Raw genomic sequence first — 23,935 nt, 5'->3', positions numbered from 1 at the left:
GACACAAGCTGTATTTTTTATTTTTTTCACCATATTTCTGCCGTGTACCTCCTCCCTCTTTGCTGCCTAAATCCAGACTGGAGCCTGTTAAAGGTCTAATGAGATTAGAGTTTATTAGACAGTGAGTCGGCGCTGCTCCCCATTCTCCTCCCACTGTTGACTGCTGACTCTCATTCTGAGGAAACAAAACACTTGTTATTTCATGCAGCAACCTGTGTCTACATCTCCGGATGCGACTATATATTTTTACATACTTATCTGATATTCCTTAAATCAGTTTGTTTCTTGTTGACAAAGGCAGTTTTTCAGTGCCAGATTGTAAATTATATTTTTAAACATATGTAAAAGGAACGTAAAAATGTGGAACCCAGAATCCATAAGTCAATTTCTTATACCGCCAATCCTGTACAAGCTCAAGTGGAGTGGAGGCTATCCCATCATGCATTGGGCAAGAGGAAGGGTACCTGGACAGGATTGTGGTCTGTTGCCCTGCTAACATACATAGACAAACACATTCATCATCACTTTCACATCCGTTTGTAATCCTCATATTCCCTACCGTTCTTACCATGTTTTGGAAAACATACACAGTGTGTGAGAGCAAGTGGTCTGTTATGCAGTGGGATGTTATTGTCTTCCATGTATGGGTTTACATAATCCTGAAAGAGAACTTCAAAAGACCTAATCATGTGATTAAGGTGCAGCCACGGCCTCCTTATTGTAGGGTTATGCTACTCCCCAGACGAAGGGTGTGTGCCTGTCTTTGTCTTTTTTGGGCTTTCAAGGCTTTTTCCACACACATAGAGGGAAGAGACTGTTGTGTTCAGTCTCCCTTTAACCCTGTGTTAACTCCAAACAGAGCAGGATGTTTTGTGTTTGTGTGTGTCACTGTTTCTCGTCTAAACACTGGGCTTGTCTCGTCTCGTCCCACTTGCCAGCTCACGTTCACGCTCTCTCCGCTAAACCTGCTTTAAGTATCACCACGTACATCTATGTTGACTTTCTGTCTGTTCTTTGTTGTTCAGACGTTCAGTGTTGATCACTGAATCACAGGTAAATGTGTATATTTTAAAGGACAGTAGAGGTCTGTTATATGTATGTATAAATAAATAAATAAATAAGGTCTGTACTTCTGTTGATAATCATGCATGCAGGCAGACTCAGCTGTAGCAGTTGCATAGACATAGTTTTATATTCATGCAGAGTATTAGCCATCTGGCCGTTATTTTCTGCATGGTTTGGACTATATGTGAAATGGTGATTACATTTAACTTTATTGTATAGGTTTTTTAAAATTTTGTTTTAGTTTATTTATTTATTCAATAGGGACAATGCAATTTAACATAGTTTCAGGGTATGAAACTAATGTGTTGCACAAAGAGTTTATAGCTACTGATTCTTGACTCCTGTCTCCAGTTGGACTTTTACATGTATAATGTAATTAAAACAGCACAGAACAGACAACACATCACTGATTATATCCTACAATTGGCTAAAAAATATGCAGATGTACAGTCTAAAAAGAGACAACAGCACAAGCTACAAATAGTCAAACAAAGACAATTAATAATAAATACAATTAACTAGAAATGAATATAGCTCTGGTTTGCTTTTATCCAGCACTGAACCTTTGTTTTGTGAACAAAGGTGTGTTAATTGTTGTTATTTACAGTGTTTTTTTCACACAAAATTCTGGGTGGTCCACCAACCAAAAATGCCACATTTGTCCACAGCCCCACCCCCATGCCTTCTCCATCCATATCTCATCTCCTGCTGAGTCTGTCAGCATGACAATAGTAAGGGAAGCAGCCGTGACCTTCGTTACCACAGTGCTATCACACCTGTGGGGGCCAACGAAAGCCTTTCTTTACCGCTTGTTTTTCTGTGTGTGGTCCAGTGCACAAGATCCTTGGGGAAGAAATGTTATGGCCGTGTCTCATCAGCTGTTTGTGTTTACAGGCCGTGCTTATACTCGTATAAAAATGCATTTTATACCAGTATATAAATGATTTGTCAGATGGTCTCCTAGTTGGGTGTTATGTATTGACACCAAATTGTTTTGTAAGTGTTTTTATTCTTTTGAGTGTTTTGTCAGGTGTTTGACAACATATGTCCCATTGTGCCCCCCCACCCCTATTCCCAAGGTGCCCCTAATACCTGCCTGGCCTTAACAGAGCAGTTTGACCTCTCACCCTGTGTTGTGATTGGTGGGACAGGACTGGCCATCCACGGGCTGTTTGACTGCTGGCATGTTAAGTGTTCAGTTCCCATCCCTAAGGCAGAATCATGATGTGCTGGGAATTTAGTTTTCAGTTGTTTGACCTCTGACCCAAGAGCTATTACTGGCTCTTGATGCATCTTCAAGCAGCAGTGGCCGCCTCTGGCTCACCTTGCTGCCACGTGAGAGATGTGTGGTCCCAGATCTCCTTCTGAGATGGTTAAAAAAAAAACAACCAAAAAAACAAATTCTGTCAAATATTTTGAACCTTTTCCTCAGATCTCTGGCCTCTCTACTGTAAGCCATGTGTATTTACTGTTCTGCTGTATGCGGAAAAGTTCGCTGTTATTCTTTCGAGGCCCCGAGGTGCAGTTAATCTGCATTTGTCCCCTGAGTGACATCTTTGTACAAGCTGTGAGAAGGCACTGGCCAATCTGCTTCTGAGTCCAGAGAATGAAGTGTTGCGTACTTTAATTTGAGTGATTTTTTTTTTTTTTTTTTTTTTTGGTATATCTGATGTAAAACGGACAGTATGGATGTTGCCGTTTTGGATGTAAACAAAGCAGATCAACTTATATGTTCGGAGAGATTCATTTTATAAAGATTCCTCGTCCTAAAATCTTTTTATGTCAACATTTTTTAGCTTTCCAATCCTGCAAGAGACTGCAACTGACGTTTATTGATTTATCTGCCAGTCATTTGGTCGATAAAATGCCAGAAAAAAACCCTGAATACCTGAAAGCTCCAGGTGATGTCTGATGTCAAAAATCCATAGCTATTGAGTTTACAGACATAAAAACAAGCAGAAAATACTCTCTACATTTGAGGGGCTGTGTGGAGTAATTGTCATTTCTGTTGGAAGAAATGACAATTGTTCCGTTATGAAAACAGTTGCACACTAATAACTTCTGTTTAGTGATTAATTGATAAATCGTTTGAGCGCTAACGAGATGTTTCATTTGCAACACAGTCTTTTTTTTTTTCTTTTTCCAGTGGTTAGACAACAATTAATCTGTGTTTTATTTTGCGAGAACGAGCGACAGAATCTTGAAACAGCTTCTTGAAAGCCTGTGTTCTCAGTTACTGAGTGTGGGGTCTCTCTTGCTGACAGTGTGTGATTAATTATTGAGGTGGACTTGAATAAGAGAGAGCCCTGACAAAGACTTGGGTTTTGTGGTGGTGGTGGGGGGCATTCTGCCATTATATGCTTTCTGCTCACATCCCACCAAAAGCACTGACTACATAACTACATTCACACTTGTATCCAATCATAACTGTTCTGATTAGAGGAAAATGCACTTGAGCACAGCTATTTTACACAAACGCAAAAACCCAGCCGTCTGTGAGTGTGTGGCCTGACAAAGTCGTGACAATGTTTGTTTAAATGAGTCACTGACTGATTTTTCTACATCCATGAGGGCCCATTATTCTGTACACACCCACAAAAACACAGGTGTGTAGCCGCTGCACAAACGGACCTGTGACAACACTACGGTGAAATGTCAGCACAGGTTTGTACCAATCAGCAGTATTTTATTCTCTGTGGTAGGGAGGTGTGATTTTCACACTGATCATGTCAAGGAGAGGCCCATTAGCTTTCATGAATATGGACGTCCTTATTAGTTTTAGAGGCTCTAGCATCTGTGTCTCCTTCCTCCCCAGAGCGTAATGGTATTACTGTGGGCTGAGTAACCACAGCACCCTGGGGTTTTAGTAATGTGAGTCCTTGCAAGCAGAATTATCTGCTTGTCAAATGTCTTCAGTCTTATGAGCCCTGACCATGTGTCTGCCTCTAATGGTCAATGTGGCCACGAACACTCAACACTGAGATGGCTATGAAGAGCATGGATTCCTCACAAATGCTCATTTTCTTTTATACTCACGGTGCTCACGATACAGTTTGGTCATTTCTGATGCTTAATATATCATCCTGTATAACCTGAAGTGAACTCTTGCAAAGCTGTAATAATGTACCATAATTGTTTTTAAAGACTAATCACACAGAAGACCAAGAAACTAGTGACGGCCCCAAACTGAGACTTCTTCAGATTAGCTCCTTGACACTGTCGCTCCAGTACGTGACGGCTCACTTAGCATTGAGCGGAGATGGAGGAAAGCTAGCAGCTACATGTGACATCTGGGTTGAGTCGAGGGCAGAATGGACAAACAGACTCACACACTTTCTTAAGAAAGTGAAAAATGGCTGGTGCTGTGCTGCTTCTCGAGTCAGAGAACAGATGCAGTGTTTGTGCCCTGGCTCTTTGCCATCACTGTGTCAATATCCTGGCTTTGTTTGTCCACCGTAGAGGCGTACAAATACCAGCCAATGCAAGCAAATGTTCTTCAGTTGCCCACTAGTCTGACATATAACACTGGACAATTGAAAGATAAGCATATGACAAACAGTCAGACATTTAACAAAGATAACCAGTAGGATTTATTTAGGATTCTGCAGCCTACAGCGTTGGTAGTTGTCTAGTTTCTTGTCAAATCTCCCCTCAGTTCACAACACTGTGTAAATCAAAGTCAGCCAGAGCAGAGCAGAGCAGAGCAGGTGGCTCACCCTGAATGACTAAGAGAAACAAAAGGCCACAGACACTGCACGCTTTCACCAGCACAGTGGAGAGTAATGTGCGGAAATACTTAGTATTCAGCTCATATTGACTGCTACTCAATACACAGATACTGTGACATTTGTGAACTAATCCCTCCGTAGCTTAGATACAAGCTAACTTCCTCTGTACAACACTTCTCTTAGTGCTAATCCGGGTTTTTAAATTTAAATACCTGAGAAATAAAAATACCCCAGCTCTTATAATCTCATTGCACACTGAAAAAATGCTTAAATCTTCTACTGAGTGGTGCTTACTTAGCTATTGTCATGGGTAGTGTATGAAAATGTTTTCATCGCAATTGCGGAATACAGCACATCCCCTCCAGCCCGGTGTATTTAAATAGATCTTAAGTATGAACAAAAGAATAAATATCACATTTCTTTGACTGATTTCTTGATCTGGGCTCCCAAACATTTTAAATAAACATTTAAACATCATTTTGAATGTTTATCATCTGATTTCAGTCAGTGGTCATCAGTTCCTGAACGTCCCAATATGAGTGTTTTTGTGTCACAGAAAACCATGTTGTAGGTTCAGGATGGAAAACAGTGCTTCCTCTCCTTGCCTCATTTTGTTTTCAGTCTTCTGATCCCACACTGTTTCTCTGCCCTCTCTCTCTCTCTCTCTCTCTCTCTCTCTCTCTCGCTTCCTCGCTCTTTCAGTCTGCTCTGAAATGTGAGCGGGTTCCTGTGAGAGCTATTGTTAAGCCCGGTGTATGAACTGGCACGGCGTTAAAGAGTTCTGTTCTTTCAGTTTTTAGTCAGACAAGCAGACTGGGTGATCCCAGGGCCACCCAGCACCAGCTTCTACCCCTCATCTGAGGCCAGCCAGGTAAAGAAAACCGGCCCGTGAAGAAAAAAGCCTACACAAAGAGATGTGCCAGTTCATGTGCAAGTGGTTTCATGTAATTGCATTTTCACTGTAGAGCCTGCTCATACGCCCAAAAACACACGATAGCTTCATGAAAACCTCATGTGTGAGAGCTTTACTGTGTGTGCATTTGCTCTCCCACAAATCCATACTCCCTTCCTGCTGAAATGACTTTCTGATGACTGGTCTGTAGACATACACAGTGCACCCTCCTCAGAAATGTCTTGATTGTATGCCCATGTGTTTTTGTAGACTCCACCACCTTAAGACAGAAATCTCAACGTAGTTCCTGGTTGTGCACATGGCAGCCTTATGGGGCCTGTGCCCCGACTCCAAGAGGGATGGCTTTGATCATAGTCTAGCACCCAGACTCTCATGAGCCCCCTGGCTACAGCTCAAGGTCAGGAACTTGCAGTAAAACTGTAGATTGCTGGGGTCAGTGAGTGGTTACCCCTGAGATGTGTTTTCTAACCGGCACTCAGGGGAGTAGAGGATATCGTTTCTCAGAGTATATAAGTATTAGACGAACTGAGAGATGCTTTCACTGACCTAGGAACATGGAGGAACATGAGGAGGAACAGGAGGATAGTTTCGAGGGCTTTTGAAAACTTCCTGTTCTTCTCACATGTGATCCAAGCCTCCATCTGGCCTCCAGACTGCTCTGAGTGTTTTCGTGCCTGCAGACTAATGTGCTGGACCTCATTTGGTATGTAGAGAGGGAAACAAACAAGCACAGTGAGTTGTCAAAGAGTAAAGCTCTTGGAGAGCTTGAATGGTTTATTGCCTCTTTCCTTTCTTGAAAAACGCAGTCAAGTAGATAAATGATTCTTACCACACTGAGGCTGAGTATCACTTAGATTTTATGCAATCTGAATTCTGCTTGTTTGATTGTGTTTATTGAATTCAGGAGCTGGCTCATTGGAGAGAGACACAACAAAAAAATACACTAGTTGTCAGGCAGGAATTCATCCTGGCTCAGCATTTATTAAAATTGAAATGTCTGTTTTTTGTCAGTGAAATCAATACCTGACAAGTTCAGGTCAATTCATGTATAATATCTCCCACAGTGGCTTGAATACAACCAGATAACAGCTGGTTGACAGTGAATATGACACTTTAGTATGAGCTGATTCTTTGACGTCATAGTTTCGCTTGGAGCTGCAATAAATGTTCTGTAATATCAGAAGGACTTCCTCCTTTGCATGATATAGTTTTTAATGATTAGTTTGCTGTGTACGTGCTTTACAGGTGGATTTACCTTTGGACAAAGGCTTAGCTGTTTCCTCCTGAGTCATGATAAGCTAACCGTCTACTCTACTGGCTGCAGTAGTGTACAGACAAGAGAGTTTGGTATTGATCTCGTTATCAGACTCTGCCTCTTTTTTTTTCGTCCCAAAAAATGTTGGACAATTTCTTTTTAGGTGACAGCCCATTAACCTCACCACCGCCCAGGGCGCCGTCGCTGCACCCTCTCCTAGAATTGACTGACTGAATGACTCTTTCACAAGATTCACCGCAATGTCAAGAGACCCATAAATAGCCAAAAAAGTGCTCCTGTGTGGAGTTTCCATAGAAACCAGAGAATGGAAGTTTTTCCTTTGTCTCATACTGAGAGGGAGACAACAGCTCCAGATGAGTGCGCTGTGTCAGGAGGTTCTGCTGTGACGGGAGCTGCTCGTCTGAAGGTCTCTGCATCAAAACATGACCCGTTAATATATTGTTTTTCATGATGACATTTAGTTTCAATGGGACACTTTAAAAATGAAGGGAGAAGAGAGTGTTCAGCTGTCATTCACCACCTTTATTTTGCCCACCAATGAGACACAGATATTTCTCCGCAGAAATCAAAACCCAAAATGTGCCATAAATACAAAATTCTAATGTCAGTAATAAACCTATTCTCAATACAGATTTATCTGCAACACAAGACGCTTTATAGATGAACACACTGTATATTTTAAAAAATACAAATATTAAAAATCCCACACAACCACTTGGATAATTTCAACTTGTGCTCAGATTTTTGTGAATGTGATCCAAGTCTCCATCTGGTGAGCTTGGTTAGTTTTGACAGTGGCTTCTAAAAAGGTTGATTTGTAGCTTCTGGCTCTCATAAACTTGATACTACCAACTTTTATCTGCTTCTGTCTGTCTGTGTTGTTCCTGTATTTGTGTGGAGGCGGTAAAAGAAGCTCGCTCTGCAGCGGTCATTAAAAAAGCCATTAGGAATCAATTTAAACTAATGCAGCTCTAATGGAATCAAGATGGCCCATGCCTTCAGAGTTCCTCACGCCCGTCATGTGTCAGTGCCCGTGCTACAAGCGTTGGTGGCAAAATCTTCAGTAAGCGGCAACAAATGTCCCATGACCACCTGGTCAGTGTGGCAGATGCTGCTCCTGCTCTCTCTGGTAGAACGTCTGACATGTCTTGGCCTGGTAATAGATGTGGAAGGGCACACCAGACAGAAAAGCCCCCACCCCGCAGAGATCCTAGAGGTGTCCATATGGGAGTGGAGTCATGTCTGGCACTTACACACAGGGGGTTAAAGTTTCAGTCTGCGGTGGTTCTACACAACCCTTGAGCTGCTGACAGAGCAGAAGTTAGCTGTAACCATGACGTTTTAACTGTAAAGAGAAGCTGCTGTAAAGAGAAGCTGCTGTAGAAGAGCGGCTTTATCATTTGTTGTGTTGTTTGGTCATCTGACCCATGTACCAGCGCACAAAAATTCACCAGTGTTGAAACCTTACCTTTAACAGCCCCCAAAGGAGGCCCTATTTTTGTCCTTAAATCGTCTTGCAAACATTACTGTGTAAAGGTAAGCTGTTAGCGTAATTATCCTCATTTGACCTAGCCTTACCTCCGCGGCACTACACGCATGCATGGATTGTGTTTTTATGCCTGTCTGCCCACTGGTTGTTGACATTTGGTTGTGCTGTCGAGCAGAACACTTGAGTAATTCAGCTATAATCCAGTGCTGTGGAAGAGAACACTATAACAGCCAAATCCCTTTAGCACACAGGTCTAATTGTATTATCTGCAATACAGGGGTAATTGCACACACCAGCTGATGCTCTGCACATTGGGCCTAATCTCTCTCTCTTTTCTCTGTCTGTTTATCTGTCTGTCTTGCTGGTGTGTTAACAGAATTGGCACTCTCTGCTGCAAGAAAATATCGTGACTATATCGTGAAGTTGAAGTGTCACTCAGGGTGTAAATGTTTGGATACCGATATACACCAAAGCAGCCCAGCGCTGTTAAACACTGGTTGTTTGTTCTCTGTCATTGTAAAGCTGCAGTGGTAAATCAAACTCAAACTGTGGAGTGTGTGGGTCAGGCAAGGAGAGTTTACTTCAGCTGTAGTCAAAAACAAAACTATTAGGTTTGATAGCAGCGCTACTTACAGCTATTAACAGCTCAAAGTGTGTGAGGAGGTTGTGAAAGCAGCTGCCTGGTGTAGGCTGGCTCACTAACTGTTGTCTGTTTATCCAGCTGATACGAGATGTCGACGCATTAAATCCCTCAAAACATTCATTTTAATTGCTAATGTACTTTTCTACTCGCCATAATTATCACCGTGTCAACATAAATATTTGAACATAAATATTTGTGTCACCAACTTACTTTCCTGCTATCACTGTTGGTGGTGCACATGCTAGTAGTAAGAGAAAGTTAGGCTGCTGGGTGTTTATTGTTGTGTATTTAAATAATATTGTCAGTATATGGAAAAGAGGAAGTAGTCTTTTTTTTTTTTTTTTTTTTTTTTTTTAATTGTGCTGATTGTAATAAATGTGGATTATTATATTTGGGCCCTCAAAGAAGAAAACCACTAGCCTCTTGTGACCCGCAGACTTCTCTTTGGTTACCTAGGGTATAAGTGGGTTGTTGCTGTTGTGGGTAATTATGTACTTTAAATCTTTAAAGGGGCTAGAATTCATTAGATGAAGCCTACAGACTCTCATTAGAGTAGCAACAGTCTGATATAGAAACTCAACAGCAGCTTATGGTGCTGTATAATTACTTCCATAAACTTTCACAGCAGATGTTGAAAACAATTGGAGAGGAGGAGTGAAGAAAAAAAAAAACACTTTCCCGCCCCTCCTTTGACCAGAAAAGTTCTGTCCGATGTTGAAGTCTTTTCTCGTGGCGTCCTGATCCTGGAGGAGATTCATGCAGAGATGTACCTTAATGGAAACTCGCCCTCGCCCTGGGGAGTTTTTACAAGCGATTTAAAGCCAAGGAGGATCTTTGTGTGTGTGTGTGTGTGTGTGTGTGTGTGTGTGTGTGTGTGTGTGTGTGTTTGTGTGTGTGTGTGTGTGTGTGTGTGTGTTTGTGTTGCTAGCAGCCTTGAGATGAGACTGTTTTTATAGCATTTATGTGGTAGCAGCTCCGTGGCTCTCCTCCTTGTACTCCAATTAAAAGCACAGTACGCTCTCCTCTCCAGAGGGGATGTTTGGTCAGGACTGATGGTGCTCCTTTATGCAGGTCCACTGCAGACACAACAGCACTGTCTCCATGGATGCAAACCGGATATTAACCTGCACGGCACCCAGCCCCAGTTTTACTCTGTTCTGCACACTCGCACCACCTCTTACATCCAGAGGCCCCTGAAGTCAATCTCTCTTGAGTTTCTCTCCCTCTCCCTTTCACTATGTTAAGCCGAGTGAAACATGGAAATGTAACTCTGCTGACGGCCCCTCTTTTATGAGGCCAGGATAGGGAGATCAAAAACCAGCTAAGAAATAGGCAATAGGAGTGTGAGACCAAAACATAACACCCTGTCAGGAGCGAACGCAATCACTTTCTCTATGTGTGAAAGTGATTACATAACAAAGCTGACTTTGGACACTGTGCTGCTACTAAAGGTTTTATTAAGTCTTGGCCTTGTTGTACAGACAAGTGCTTACAGACGTCAACAGTTTCAAGGGCACAAGCATTTCATATTTACCATGTAATTAGATCCCGTTGGTTTTGTGTAGCTTGAACCTGTTCTGTCATTTGAAACAAAAATGGCAGAGCTTCCACTTTCATTTGCATTTCCATCACGAAACTCCCTGCCAGGCCTGGGTGGGCTCAAAAGCCCTGTTTTCCCCTGAAAGGAGGCCCAGTTCCAGTGCAGTGTGCAGGGGCCTGCAATACCCCTCCTCTGCCATCTCTCTCCCCACAGGCTGGACCAGCAGAGCCAGAGACTGATTGGCTCTGTGCTTCAGGCTGTGTGATTCTCTGCAGCAGGGTAATGTCACCCTGGCTCACCATCACAGCTCATTCTGTACTTTTATTCTCCTCTGAGCCTTTAAACGGTTCATTAGCCTTTAACAAGACTGCAGAGCCAGCTCCAAACTCTGCTTTAACCCCTCTGTCTCTGGCTCACTTCCTCACTCTGCCAGGATCTGTCTGACTTCTAGACATTTTCTAATTACTTTCTATGTTCCTGGTCGACTCTGAGGTTTCACTTCCAGAGCTGAGATCCAGTCGGTCGGTGGTGTTTGTGATTCTGATCACTGTGAAGGACGTCTAACAGCAGTGGGATAAATGGCGGGGGGTTGGTTTGGACTGAAGCCTTCCTCATGGACACCCACCCTGAATGGAGAACATTGATGCTTCTCTATCCTGCTACCCCCCACCCCCCTCTGCTCGCTGTCCCTCTCTCCCTGGATTGTCATTCCCTGAATGGGCCTTTCAGGGCTCTAGCCTAGCGGGCTGAGATACAAAACCTTCCTCTGCAGCATAAAGGGAAAGGGCGCTGGGCCCTCTGAAGGCGTTAGTCAGCTAGTCAAAATCATCCAGGCTCATCACAGTTAAACTGTGAACACGCAGCACACAGACCTTTTCACTACAAGGACACAGACGGAGAGTTTACTGTCTCTGTAGAAGCAGTAAACTCACAGATTGCTGTTTACTTTTTGTTTGCTGTGTAAAAAAACAAAAAACATACATAAAACATTTAATTTCCCACAAGGCCTTGTTTCTCGTTGATTCAGGAGTGACAAGACAGCCTTTTGTGAAATGTGATAGCTCTTATATGGACTGGTGACAAACTTGTCACAGTGCCTCTATGAACTGTAGCTTGAATATTTTCCATTCAGCGCTTCTCTCGTACCTTTCTGAAAAATGTGCTTTCAATTGCTGATTAATTTTGCATGAATCCTACAGCTTTGAACTAAGCCTGTGTCCCAATTCCACACCATATACCAAAACTAACTTCACAAAGAGAAAGCAAAATCTTTTTCAAAAGTTGTAGCACTCGAGTTTTTGAGATTGAAATATAACCCATATATCATTTATTTTATTATTTTTATTCATTCATTCTTTTTTTGTTTTGTTTCGGGGAGATGTTCTTGGAGCTGTCTCACCACCGCTCTGTTCTAGTTTTTAAAAGCAGTGAGCAACTCCTTCATTTCTGTTTTACAAGAAAAGTTACCATACATACCAGTTACACTTAACCCTCTGAAGTCTGTGATGATACGGCGTAGAAATATGGTTCAATGTTGTTAGAATCTGTAGACTGTCCACTTTCCCTTACATCTTCCTGTGAAATCTTACGTGACTCATACCCTCTAAAATTTGGTTCATGTAGAGTGACAAACAACACTACAAACACACTAGATTTAGTATAACTAGTATGTTGCACAGAATTAAATACCACATTTATACTTATCATCTCTCTTTCTCAACCCTCTCCCCATCTTGCGTTCACTCTGTCTTCAGGGTATACCCCAGCTCCCCTGTGCCAAGGCGCTCTACAACTACGATGGCAAGGAACCGGGAGACCTTAAGTTCAGCAAGGGCGACATCATCATTCTGCGCCGGCAAGTGGACGAGAACTGGTACCACGGGGAGATGGGTGGAGTCCACGGCTTCTTCCCCACCAACTTTGTCCAGGTCATCAAGCCGCTGCCACAACCGCCACCTCAGTGCAAGGCGCTCTATGACTTTGAGCTGAAAGACAAGGAGGCGGACAAGGACTGTCTGCCCTTCTCCAAGGTGAGACGGTGTGACACAGTGACTGCCACGGTTCTGCCACGAGGTTGCTGCAGTAAAACAACAAAAAAAAAAAAACCTCTCATCACTCTGACACTCTGTCTGCCACGTGTTCATTTTCTCAAGTTATATGTGTGCGAGCGTTGTTAACTGAGACGCCCTGAGAAGTGGGGTAGATTTTGAGCCAGACTGCTTTATGAACAACTGTAATTAGACCGGAGAGAATGACTGCCACATAAAACAAGGCACGGCCTGACTACAGTAGCTGAGGTGTTGTGTCTGCCCTGCTGTTTGGGTCACACTGTGATGTCTTTGTATTCTGTCATCACTTGTTTAAATGCCACATGAGCAAAAACAGCACAAGCTTACTAAGTAGTTTTCTGAACAGAATGCCATCCCTTAGACCCCGGTGTTTTCACTCTCGGGCATGTTCCCTGTAATAAAACATTGGCCCTACCTCATTATTTCTGCTCCGTGTTTGTTCCTCAAGCATGAGAAACACTCTCAGCTAGCATCATCCTTAATTAGGCTCTTCCTCACACAATGCCGCCCTCTGTCTTGAATTTTCAGGACGATATCCTGACTGTGATCCGCAGAGTGGATGAAAATTGGGCAGAGGGAATGCTGGGAGACAAAATTGGAATTTTTCCCATCTCATACGTCGAGGTAAGAAAACGAACCAGATGAACCTTTCATGTCAAAATTTCCCCGGTCATTATTTAAAGCGAATGCCTAATGAAGATCAGAAAAACGCTAAGATCCTTTTGAACGTCTTCCTCTTTCCTTCCACGTCTTACAAAATGTGTGCGATACTTTTCTGCCTTTTTGAAAATGCTTGTATGTTTCATAGAACCACTAAACATGTCTTTGAAGATTTAGACAGTCACAGTCTCTGAGCACCACAGGTCTTCCTTTTAAAAGCTGGAGGAATAATCCAGACAGAATGAAGTAAATCTTTGCCCTTTAAAGATCATTTCATTTTTTTTCATTTGGAAACTGTCAATGTCAGTGTGCGTTCCATTGTTAGCTGAAAAAATATGTCAAAAAATCTTCTTGGCACAAGAATAATGTTGAGGTTAGTCAGTGGGAGAGCAATTCTTATTTTTTTCCTCAAAGCTTTGACAGTTTTCTTTATTCCTTTCATGTATTCTACTCTATTATAATCATATTTATACACTGAGTGATGGGTTTTGCAGAAACATTATGCAGAATATTTCTCAGTTTCTTGATTGTTTTGCTTTTGTGTAGCAGGAGCCACAGTAACAGAACAGAACATTTAGTTATCCTGGGACTAGATGGTATGCAGTCATGTTCAGCATGAACGCAGTACCGTCGGAAACACGTCGAGCAACTCAAAATGTTTCTTTTGGTCTGACACGTCACTTGTGTTTGCACAGTAATCTGCAATTCCAGCTAAAGATGGTCTTAAATTTAATGAAGTTAAGATTACCCACCTGGTATTTTGTTCTTAATCCTGCACGTCTGCCTTAATGTGCCGACATGTCAGTGATGAACCTGCACAGCTCTCTCCTGGATTGGAGTGAAATGCTTAGCTTTTATGTCCTAAGTAGAGGGAGCTGCTCGGGGCAACGTGTGACAGCGAGTGAGAGCGCCCTGTGATTAACTGAAGCCTTTTTAGTTTTTTACCTTTGATTTCCACCCTGCAGTCACACGGTGCGCTGCCTGAGAGGGTCACAAAGCCTGCAGCTTCAGAGCTAGTGTAGAACCGTCAACTCCATCAGGCTAATATGTCCAGGGTAAACAGTGTGAATACATTTAAAAAGAAAAAAATGTTTTTATTAGTTTTAAATCTTGAAAATAAAATGTTGGCAACAGGAGATCCTGTCTTCTTTTTGTGGCTGCATCCAACATCCATCATGATACTGGAATTGAATCTACAAGAGTTTGATGTAACGTTCAGACGCAGAATGAACTTCAAATAGGCAGCAACACTATTTCATTTTTAGTGTCTCATGTGGTTTTTTGATTGTTTATTGTAGCAGCTTGGTTTTTTCTTACTGTTGCATATTGTTATTATTATCTTTAGTAGTTAGTTAGGCAACTGTTCTTATGATGATGAGAGGAATCTGTTGCTTAATGCCGTCTCTCAGGGATATTCAATATAGTTTATTGCAGGCTGTTGTTTAGCTGCTGCTGTTGTTTTTCAGGCCTGTTGGTTGGTCTTTGAAATGCATGTTGAGGCTAATCAGAGTTTTACTGTGGTTTTGCGTCTTAACTTTACAGCTAAAAGACACAAATCTCTCTCTCTCTTGCTCGCTCACTTGTGCGATGAGTGGACATATGAGCATGTGTGGGAAACCTAAAGGTAGTGGTCAGCAGCTTCTTGTGCGTACTATGAAATACAGTCCACTGAGGGTAAATACCTGTTAGACCACTCTGCCACTCACCATCTCTACTGATGAAACAAAGATTGAGGTCGTCCATGACAGTCAGCTCTGTTACAGAGAGTCACAGCGCTCATGATCATTTTAATGCTCCTCTCTTCCTCACTTCTTTATCTGTTGTTTCCTCCTCACTACTCTCCTCATCGCCCCCCTGCCTCTCTTCCCCTCTCATAGTTCAACTCCGCAGCTCGTCAGCTTATAGAGTTAGACAAGCCGTCGGACTCCAGCGGAGACTCTGGTGAGGGGGCCTCCTCCGGGCCCCAGAGCAACGGCGCCCAGCGGGCAGGGGAGAAGAAGAACAGCAAGAAGCGACATTCCTTCACCTCTCTCACCATGTCCCACAAACCCATGCTAGCTCCTCCCCCTCAGCGTCACTCCATGGAAATAAGCGGGCCGGTCCTCATCAGCTCCAGCAACCCCACAGCAGCCGCCCGGATCGGAGAGATCAGTGGGGGGCTTTCCTGCAGCGCACCTTCACAGGTAAGGCACTCGCACAGGAAAGGGAGCGAGAGCGAAGGAGAGCGCCTGCCGCATTGCAGGTTGTGCTCAGTGAGGTGATTGAAAACAGAAAACTCATTTGTGGAAGCATGCAGTATGATAAATAAGTTATATTTAGCCGTGTATAACACGTCATTCCTGTCCTGATGTTTTTGTTTTTCACGGTTTACAGCAGAGACGTGGCTCTAAAACACAAACCTGAGAAATGTGCAGCACTCACAACACTGTTATGCCCTCACTGTGTTGCTTATTGACACTTAACTGTTCACTGGGATGAGATTGATCGTGACATTCTTTAATCCAGTGAGCTGGATAAGTTGACTCCTAATCAGCTGACTCAGCAGTATCCTCTTCAGTGGTGTTTAATTGCATAACTGAAAAAAAACAGACAATACACAGCCAACTGGAAAACAGGGTCCAGCCTCCAGCTCCTTTTGTTTTCATAAGATGTTTGCTGCTTTTCAAAGGCTCCACTCTCCTTCTGTCAACAATTAGGCTGACGTCCCTTTTCCCTCCCATCATACCAAACAGAGCATTGCTCCATCCAAGCGTTTGAAATCATGGATGCGTGACTCCACTCGTCCGCAAAAACGACTCCAGCTTAGTCCTCAAGGTTTCCGCACCAGTCCCAACATGGCAGAAAATCACAGCTGCTTTGCAGTTGCCAGCTGCTGGAGGTCGGTTTTGACCTGGTGTTAGACATTCAGAACAACACGTATACAGATTCACAAGACGAGCGTCCTGCCGTTTATCCTCGTCTGAGAGTCTCTACGACTTCAAGTAGAATGTGCAGCTGAGAATAACAGGAAAGCGGTGCATGAAGTTTAATCAAATAGGCGTTTCCCTTTTATTTGTCGACTTAGAACGATTAAACAGTGATGAATTCAGCTGAGTGTTACCAGAAGTTTGAGAACAAGAATAAAGTCTTAATAGGTAAAGGTGATGTGTGCCAGGAATGCAAAACGATCTTGGCATGTTCACGCAGTGGCTGGCTTTCTTCTTTGTTATCTAAACAGTATAAAGACGGCTTTTAAAGGCTGGTGGTTTGCCAATATTTTGAGACGGATTTTTCTGTATGTATAGTGACATCTGCATTGTTTTCCCACTTCCAGGGCCTGGCAGCTTGTAGAGCTTGTCTGTAGTACGTCCCGGGGAGCTCTGTTTTTCTATAATTGTCTGCCCATTTTTTTTCTTCTTGAATGTACTTTCTGTGTTGTCTGCAGAGTTTCTGAAATGCTATGTTCCAGAACACCTTATTAAGCAGCTCAATCATTAATCATTCATCAACAGCGTTTGTGCTTTTTTGTGAGAGGGAGTCGAGGAGAGTGCTTGTCTACAGTGAAGTGGATCTTCAGGATCTTCTTTCTTTTCTTTTTTTCTTTATAAACCAAGTAGTTATGATTTATGTATCATCAAAGACATCTATTCATGCAGAAGGAGTAATCATGTTTTTTAATGACTCCAGACTCTGCCTTTTCCCACTAATCATTATCATGATACTTTTAGAATTAAAGAAACCTGTATTTGTGCCTGTAACCCGATCCTCCCTGGTGACAACAGGGCTAACAATAACTTTGATTTACAGATCTCTGTTTAATAAAAACACAAAAGAAAGTATCTCCAGGCACCGTATGCACAGCCTCTCTCGGCTCCCCACCCCCCACCCCCCAACGTCTACTGATTTTCTCTCCTTCCAATATCCAGACAACAAAGGTGAGCCCCACTGCCTGCGGGGGCTGGGTAGTAGTCTGCTTCGGAAATAAGCACAGCGACCATTTACCAATGTACTAAATAAGATGAGGAGAGATTGTTAAACATGTACCTGAGTGTAATTCATAATAATGTAAACATATACACAAATGTTCCAGGCAGCCATCTTGTGCCACCATCGAACACACTTGTTACGTGTTGCCTTTCCCCGACACACCCAGTGTGCAACAGATAAGCAGGCGGTGAAGAATGAATGTGACGTTGTGATAGGTTCACCCTTAAGAGGCGCTCCCTGTCTGGAGCAGTCATGCATGGAGAGACGCCGCAGGCTACAGGGAGATATTGTGTGTGTGTGTGTGTGTGTGTCCAACAGTATGGCCTTGTTACCTAAACACCGGCACGACTCACGTGGATGACCGGTTGGGGAACCTTCCTCTCTGTGTATGCCCAATGAAATGTCCTGCTGAGCGGTTGCCAGGTTTCTGTTTGGCGAATCAGATCGTCGGGCTACCGTCTGGTTACGGCCACATGAGTCTGCTCAGTGAGAGTCGTCCTCACACGGTTATGACAATGCGAAATTGTGGCTTCATCTCTGAAATACTGTGGGACATCAGACTTCCCAGATGATGAATGACACCTGTATGTCCTTTGCTTCCGTCCTGAAGTCTAATTAATCAATAAGACTGATCACAATCATGTGGTGTTGACTAGAGCACATTTCTATTCTCCATGTGTGATTGGAGCTTGTCCACTACATCGGCTTCAGCGTAGTTTATTTCATGGTCGTTTTTCCCTTTTGTTAACAGGTACATATTTGCACAACTGGATTAATCGTCACCCCGCCCCCTAGTAGTCCGGTTACTACAGCAACTGTCTTCACGTTTCCCTCAGAGACGAGCTACACATCCATCCCTGTGGTAGGTGCAAGCCACTAAAAGTCTTATAAATGTTGCCAGTACTAGAACAACAACAAAACAGTTCAACAAGGTTGGACTAATGGATTCTAGGTTAGTGTGTTGCTTAATCTTTGATACTAAACCATCTAAAAACCAACCTAAAAGTTTGTGGCTGAGGTCAAAGAAAGTTTTATTAGTTTTTATTTTTATTGACTTTTTGTTTTCAATTTCAGTTTAGTTTTTAATTAAAGCAGGTTTGCTAGATTAGTTCTTATTAGTTTCGGTATTAGTTTTAGTTTATTTGTCGGGAGAGATTGAAAAAGGTCACAAAAAGTATTGTGTAATAAAAACTCAACAACGTTTTAAAACTGTATTCAGATGAGCAACCATCCATGTGTGTTAGTCACTGTGTTTGTGTCAAATCCACCTGGCCACAACAACAACAACAACAACATGACGTGTAGATATGTAGATAAATGTGTAAACAGTCGACATGAGATGCAGCCTGAAGTGCAAAAGGTCGAGTCAATCTGAGAGAAAAAACCCAACAAACATTTAGTTTGAACCAACTCAAAATAAACTCATCAACCAACTGAACTGCCCAGCACTAGTCATAGGTGCTGCAGCTCTATTATGACACATCATTACAGTTAATTAACAATAAAATACGTGTTGTACCCGACATCGTTAATACAGTGAATGTCTCGGACACTTGAAGTGAACACGTGCTGGTCGTTCTCTGACGGCTGCTGAGACACTGCTCCGTCTGGAACAGATGAAAAACCGGCAGATAGATTTCATATCCACCCAAAATACAGAGACGAAAACTAAAGACATTTTAGTTTATTTTAATTAGTTTTGCAAACACACAACACAGTTTCACTTGTTTTTATTTGTATTCCAGTAAACAAAAATGTAATTTTGTTGGTTTTAGTGAACAATAATAACATTATTTTGCCAAGACAGTTCACAAACGTGTGTATGTTCATGTATTATTGTCATCTGGTCCATTTCATACACTTTAAAAACTTAAAAATCAAACATAATGCATGAGAGAAACGGGTTGAACGTGATTTCATACAATGTTTTGAAACTATACAAAATAAAATGATCTGTAAACACGGGCTCAAATGAACCAACACACAGTGATGTCAACGTTTCCCTTAGGAGTCGAGATGAGAGCTCCTGCCTCACGGCGCTTCTCATCAGCTGCCAACAAGCGACATAGTTACTTCAGGCTGCTCAGATGTGAAACTGTGTGAATCTGGATTCAGTGTCAAATAAGATGCTGTAGCTTTTTTTTATTCAAAATGTGCTTTACGTAAAGATAATGACACAGAGGAGTCTTTGAACCGGCGTTTGATTCCTTTACCTGCGTCTGACACGTTTCAGCTGAGCCAAAACAGGTACAACTAAAAATGTCAAGAAATCCCTGCAGCCCACACAAAACAGCACGTACACTTCCTGTCTGTGTGTGTGTGTGTGTGTGTGTGTGTGTGTGTGTGTGTGTGTGTGTGTGTGTGTGTGTGTGTGTGTGTGTGTGTGTGTGTGTGCTCTGGCATGTGGAGTTTCAGAATGAGCAGGAATGTGTACACAAAAGGTTGAGCTCTCCGCTTCACTTGGGAACCCTACATGATGTTTTTGTACAGATGATTTCTCTAGCCCGCAGGCAACCTAATTATCTCAGCTCAAGCGTCAGCAGTGAACCGAAACGCACATCGACACTCGTACATGCACGTAGGCCCGTACACATACCACAGGGCTGTCTGACTGCCACTCTCCTCCCCCATTGTGTCATGGAAGCTATTACTCCGCTGCTCAGTGCTGGCAATGTTGAGCTTGGGTCGACTCATCTTGTTCTTAGTTTGTAGGACTTGTCTCTGCCGTCGTTCCAACACGCTGGATGATCATTGGGAGTTTTTAGTTTTTCACAGTTTCATAAAAGAAAAATAAGAAAAAAAAGTACGTAGCGTCGCTTTCATGTGCTTTATGTTGACGTAGCAGGTTGGTGACTTCATTTTAATCCTGTGATCTAGAAGCGTAGAAAGAAAAACACGGCGCGATCATCAGCCTGTCGTCAAACTCTCGAGGCTCTTCAGACGTTACAGACGTTCAACAAGGGAAAACAAGATGAAGCCACTCAGAGTTTGTTTGAGGGTTGCTGTGAAGTGTGTCTACAGACATGTTTTTCATTTCATATGGTCCCAATTAAATGCTGCAATGGATTTAACATCTAGCTATGTGGTCTCCTAGCAACAAACAAACAAGCAGAATGGGAGATTCTCAGCTGGAAGGGGGGAAGTCGTGGACAAGAGTATTGTTTCTGCCAAACAGACTCTCCCATAGTGTTGGCAATCCGGGGGGAATAACCCAGATGACAGATGATCTCTCCGTCTCTTCCTTTCTTTGTTGCTCATAAACAAACTGGTTTCTCTGCTCATGTGATGTGTGCCTGGTGTTCATCTCTCTGCTTCACGCCGAGAGGAAATAACCGATGAGCCGTTGTGAAATTGTACTGAAATGTTGACCCTGTCTAACTACTAATATTATTTTCTACTTGTCTTGTACAGGATGCTCTCCCGCCACCCCCACCTCCTCCCCCACAATCCTCTGCCGGCGGAGCAGCGTATTCATTGGCTGCCGGACAGAGACCCTCCCCCAGCATAAGTGACCAAAGTGGGAGACAAAGACCCACAGTGTGAGTTATAAAAACAGTCCCACACAAAAATATGCAGTCTTCTTAGATGTGCAGCGAAATGTCAGAAGCGGTTTGCGCACCAGTGGCCCAGGGCCATAATGCACATACTCACTGCAGAGAGGGAGGGGGGGGGGGGCCTCGCCTGTCTGTGACCTCCACCCCCCTCAGCTGTCGGTGTGAGGCTGCAGAGCGTGAGCTTCGCACAGGTGAAGGGGTCAGAACCTGTGGGTGACAGTCTCCTGGGTCCCATTGGAGATCCTCCCTGTCACCCCTGACTCTTGACCCCCTCACCTTTACCCTCATTACTCCCCCAAGACACCACACACCTGATAAGAATTAGACGCACCCGTGCCTGCTCTCTTGCCGTCATCTGCGCCTGCCTGTGCGTGCATGTCGGACTCCGAGGCATTGATGTTCGCTTCCCCTGACAACACTGAGATCTCACTGAAAACATCCCAGCTGGGACTCCTATCTCCTCGGCTGCCATTCCAGGCCTGCTCTCGCTCTGCTGTAGAGAGATGACCCGCAAATTGTTTTGTCCTCCAGTGCTGATTTTCTCTGGGTCAGAGGACACAGTCTGTGCTGGAGGGTCTCAGAGGAGATGATGACATATGCGCAGCTAGACAGCAGGATAAATCCAGAACAAATGGCACGCTGTTCAAAATGTTAAACCCTTTTTTATTTCCAAATGGGAGAAAATGAACCACACTGGGTTGCTGGGTGTGTTTGATAAATGCCTCATGTTTTGTGTACTGTTTGTTCTGGTTATAGCTATGTGGCGATGTTCCCTTACACTCCCCGGAAGGAGGACGAGCTGGAGCTGAGGAAGGGAGAGATGTTCCTGGTGCTGGAGCGCTGTCAGGACGGCTGGTTCAAGGGCACCTCCATGCACACTGGCAAGATTGGAGTCTTCCCAGGGAACTACATGAGTCCAGTCAGCAGGTCAGTCATTAATTCACTCTGCACAGTCAGTCACACGTACACATGCCTGGTTTGTCTGTGATCCGTCATCGTGGGTTAATAATTCCACCAGTTTGTTTTTCAGAGATAACCTCTTTAAAACGAACTGTATGTTATAACATTCTTATTAATGAAGCCTGTCCTGCTTGTTTACTTTGATTTCATACACACAGTGTCAGCTGATGAAGCTGTTTCACCACAGACACATTCCAACACAATTCCCATAAACCACCAGTTTTCATTGCCATCTGTATTTCCTTGTTGGAACATATAAAGTATTTTTGGCTTTCAGAATCCGTCAACAGCTGGTTACAACCAGCATTTAGAAGTCATCATGGTTTTTATAATGATGTAAAATAATCCCCTGTTGAATACTTTCCAAGTTTTGCTCATTATGTTGGATTTAAAACCTCAGTGTAAATCTTGTGAACCCTGGAATCAAATAACAGTCAAATTAGTCCCATATTGATTTAATTAAAAATGTAACTCGGAACAATAAGATGGTTCAACGTTTTAAACATGAAAACATAAAGAATAATCTCTGGTCATGTGAAGGTTTCATGTGATCATCTTCACCTTCTCTCCCCTCAGGACGGCGTCGGGCAGCACTCAGCCCAAAGTTCCCATGAGTCTGTGCACTCAGGCCGGCAGAGGGGTCACCATCGTCAGCCCCTCCTCTGCTCCTCTCGGGGCCATTGTTCCAGGGCCCGACTTCAACAAACCCCTGACTGTGTGCTCCACGGCTGTAGCTGCCAACTCCCAACCTGTCGCTGTTGTAACAGCGGCTCAGACGGCCACGGGCCAGCAGCCAAAAGTCCCGCTGCACGTCAGCTCCCAGATGACTGTGAATCAGGCTCGCAACGCGGCCAGGACAGGTAAACCCGCCGGGATTGAAACACTTACTGGATGTTGCTTCATCACACGCCGTTTTTTAAATGTCTCGTGTTGTTTTATGTTGTTGTTGTACAGCTGCATGTCACAGTCAGGACCGGCCCACAGCAGCAGTGACGCCCATCCAGTCCGCGACACCTGTAGCCTACCTTCCGCACCTCGCCGTGTGCCCGCAGCCCTCCTCCAGCCCGGCCCAAGGTTGTACCCGGGCCGGGGTGGCAATGGGCTGCGCCGCTGCTTCTCTGACCCCACCCAATGTCAGTGCCGCCTCCTTGGAGGGAGATGCTTTGAGACCTGTGCCTGTCCTCACCGTGCCCGTCGGCCCCGGGAACAGCTCCGCTCTTAATCCCGTGTCGAACAACGCGGCTCTTTCCTGCAGACTGGACAAGGACGTCAAGGTTGGACACGTCTTATAATGATCAGAACTTCTGTAACCACATTAATTCAATGATTCTGTTGCCATGCTTCATCATGGTGAGACATCCGTCTTAAATCCTTGCAGGTGATTGAAATCGTAGTGTTCAGGAATGTTAATGACATTGAGAGCTTTCATTAGTCGTAGCAACAGTGAGGTTATTGTTATGGACAGAGTTTGTTTCTCTTTCTCTCTGTTATTTTTTCTGTTTTCATCGAACCTGCAGTTTAAAACCTGCATGTGGATCTTGAGAATGACTCGTGTCTCCAACATAAAAAACTGTGTTTATGCTGCAGAGAGAAAAGAAAAGCCTCCTGAAGCTGTTGTCCTCCAATAAGAAGAAGTCTCGTCCCTCACCCCCCTCCTCTCCGACCCTTGAGGCGGAACAGACTGCAGCTGGAGAGGCGCTACACGGCGCCGTGGGGCACGACTCCTCCCCTCCCTCCGGCTCCGTCGGCTGCCTGGAGTCTGAACCTGCTGCTGCTGCTGCCGCCGTCGCTTCTGCCTCTTCATCCTCCTCATCCTCTTCGGTCCCAGAGTCTTCCCACCGGAAGAGCAGCCCCCTGGACGGATGTGCTCCTATCGCTCCTCCTCCTCGCCAGCCGTGCTCCTCTCTTTTATCTCAACAGCATGATGCTCGGCCCATCATATGTGAGAGGTACGCTCATGTGAACCTGCAGGTTCTTACTATTGTTTGCGATCGTCCCGTCCGTTGTTGGTCACACCATGTTGCAGGTGTCATGACTTCTCAGCTGTCATTGTTCCAGTGTGTATCAGTCAC

General features: G+C 43.8%; 1 protein-coding gene across 2 annotated transcripts in view; it reads left to right on the top strand.

Annotated features, from left to right (window-relative positions):
- The window catches only part of sh3rf1 (SH3 domain containing ring finger 1), a 31,950-nt gene that overhangs the window by 5,403 nt on the left and 2,612 nt on the right, over window positions 1-23,935 (top strand). Inside the window, exons 3-11 of one of the 2 annotated variants that reach the window (XM_056378750.1) lie at window positions 12,409-12,684; window positions 13,252-13,347; window positions 15,261-15,566; window positions 18,101-18,211; window positions 20,761-20,888; window positions 21,660-21,830; window positions 22,440-22,723; window positions 22,818-23,137; window positions 23,451-23,812. In XM_056378750.1, coding sequence (XP_056234725.1) covers window positions 12,409-12,684; window positions 13,252-13,347; window positions 15,261-15,566; window positions 18,101-18,211; window positions 20,761-20,888; window positions 21,660-21,830; window positions 22,440-22,723; window positions 22,818-23,137; window positions 23,451-23,812 — 2,054 coding nt within the window. The remainder of the gene's footprint in view (window positions 1-12,408; window positions 12,685-13,251; window positions 13,348-15,260; window positions 15,567-18,100; window positions 18,212-20,760; window positions 20,889-21,659; window positions 21,831-22,439; window positions 22,724-22,817; window positions 23,138-23,450; window positions 23,813-23,935) is intronic. The other variant, XM_056378752.1, reaches the window with a different exon arrangement.

The sequence above is a fragment of the Seriola aureovittata genome, chromosome 6, assembly GCF_021018895.1.
Source record: "Seriola aureovittata isolate HTS-2021-v1 ecotype China chromosome 6, ASM2101889v1, whole genome shotgun sequence".
NCBI classification, from domain to species: domain Eukaryota; kingdom Metazoa; phylum Chordata; class Actinopteri; order Carangiformes; family Carangidae; genus Seriola; species Seriola aureovittata.
The sequence above is the reverse complement of the archived record's forward strand: the minus strand, read 5'-3'. Positions and strand labels throughout refer to the sequence as shown.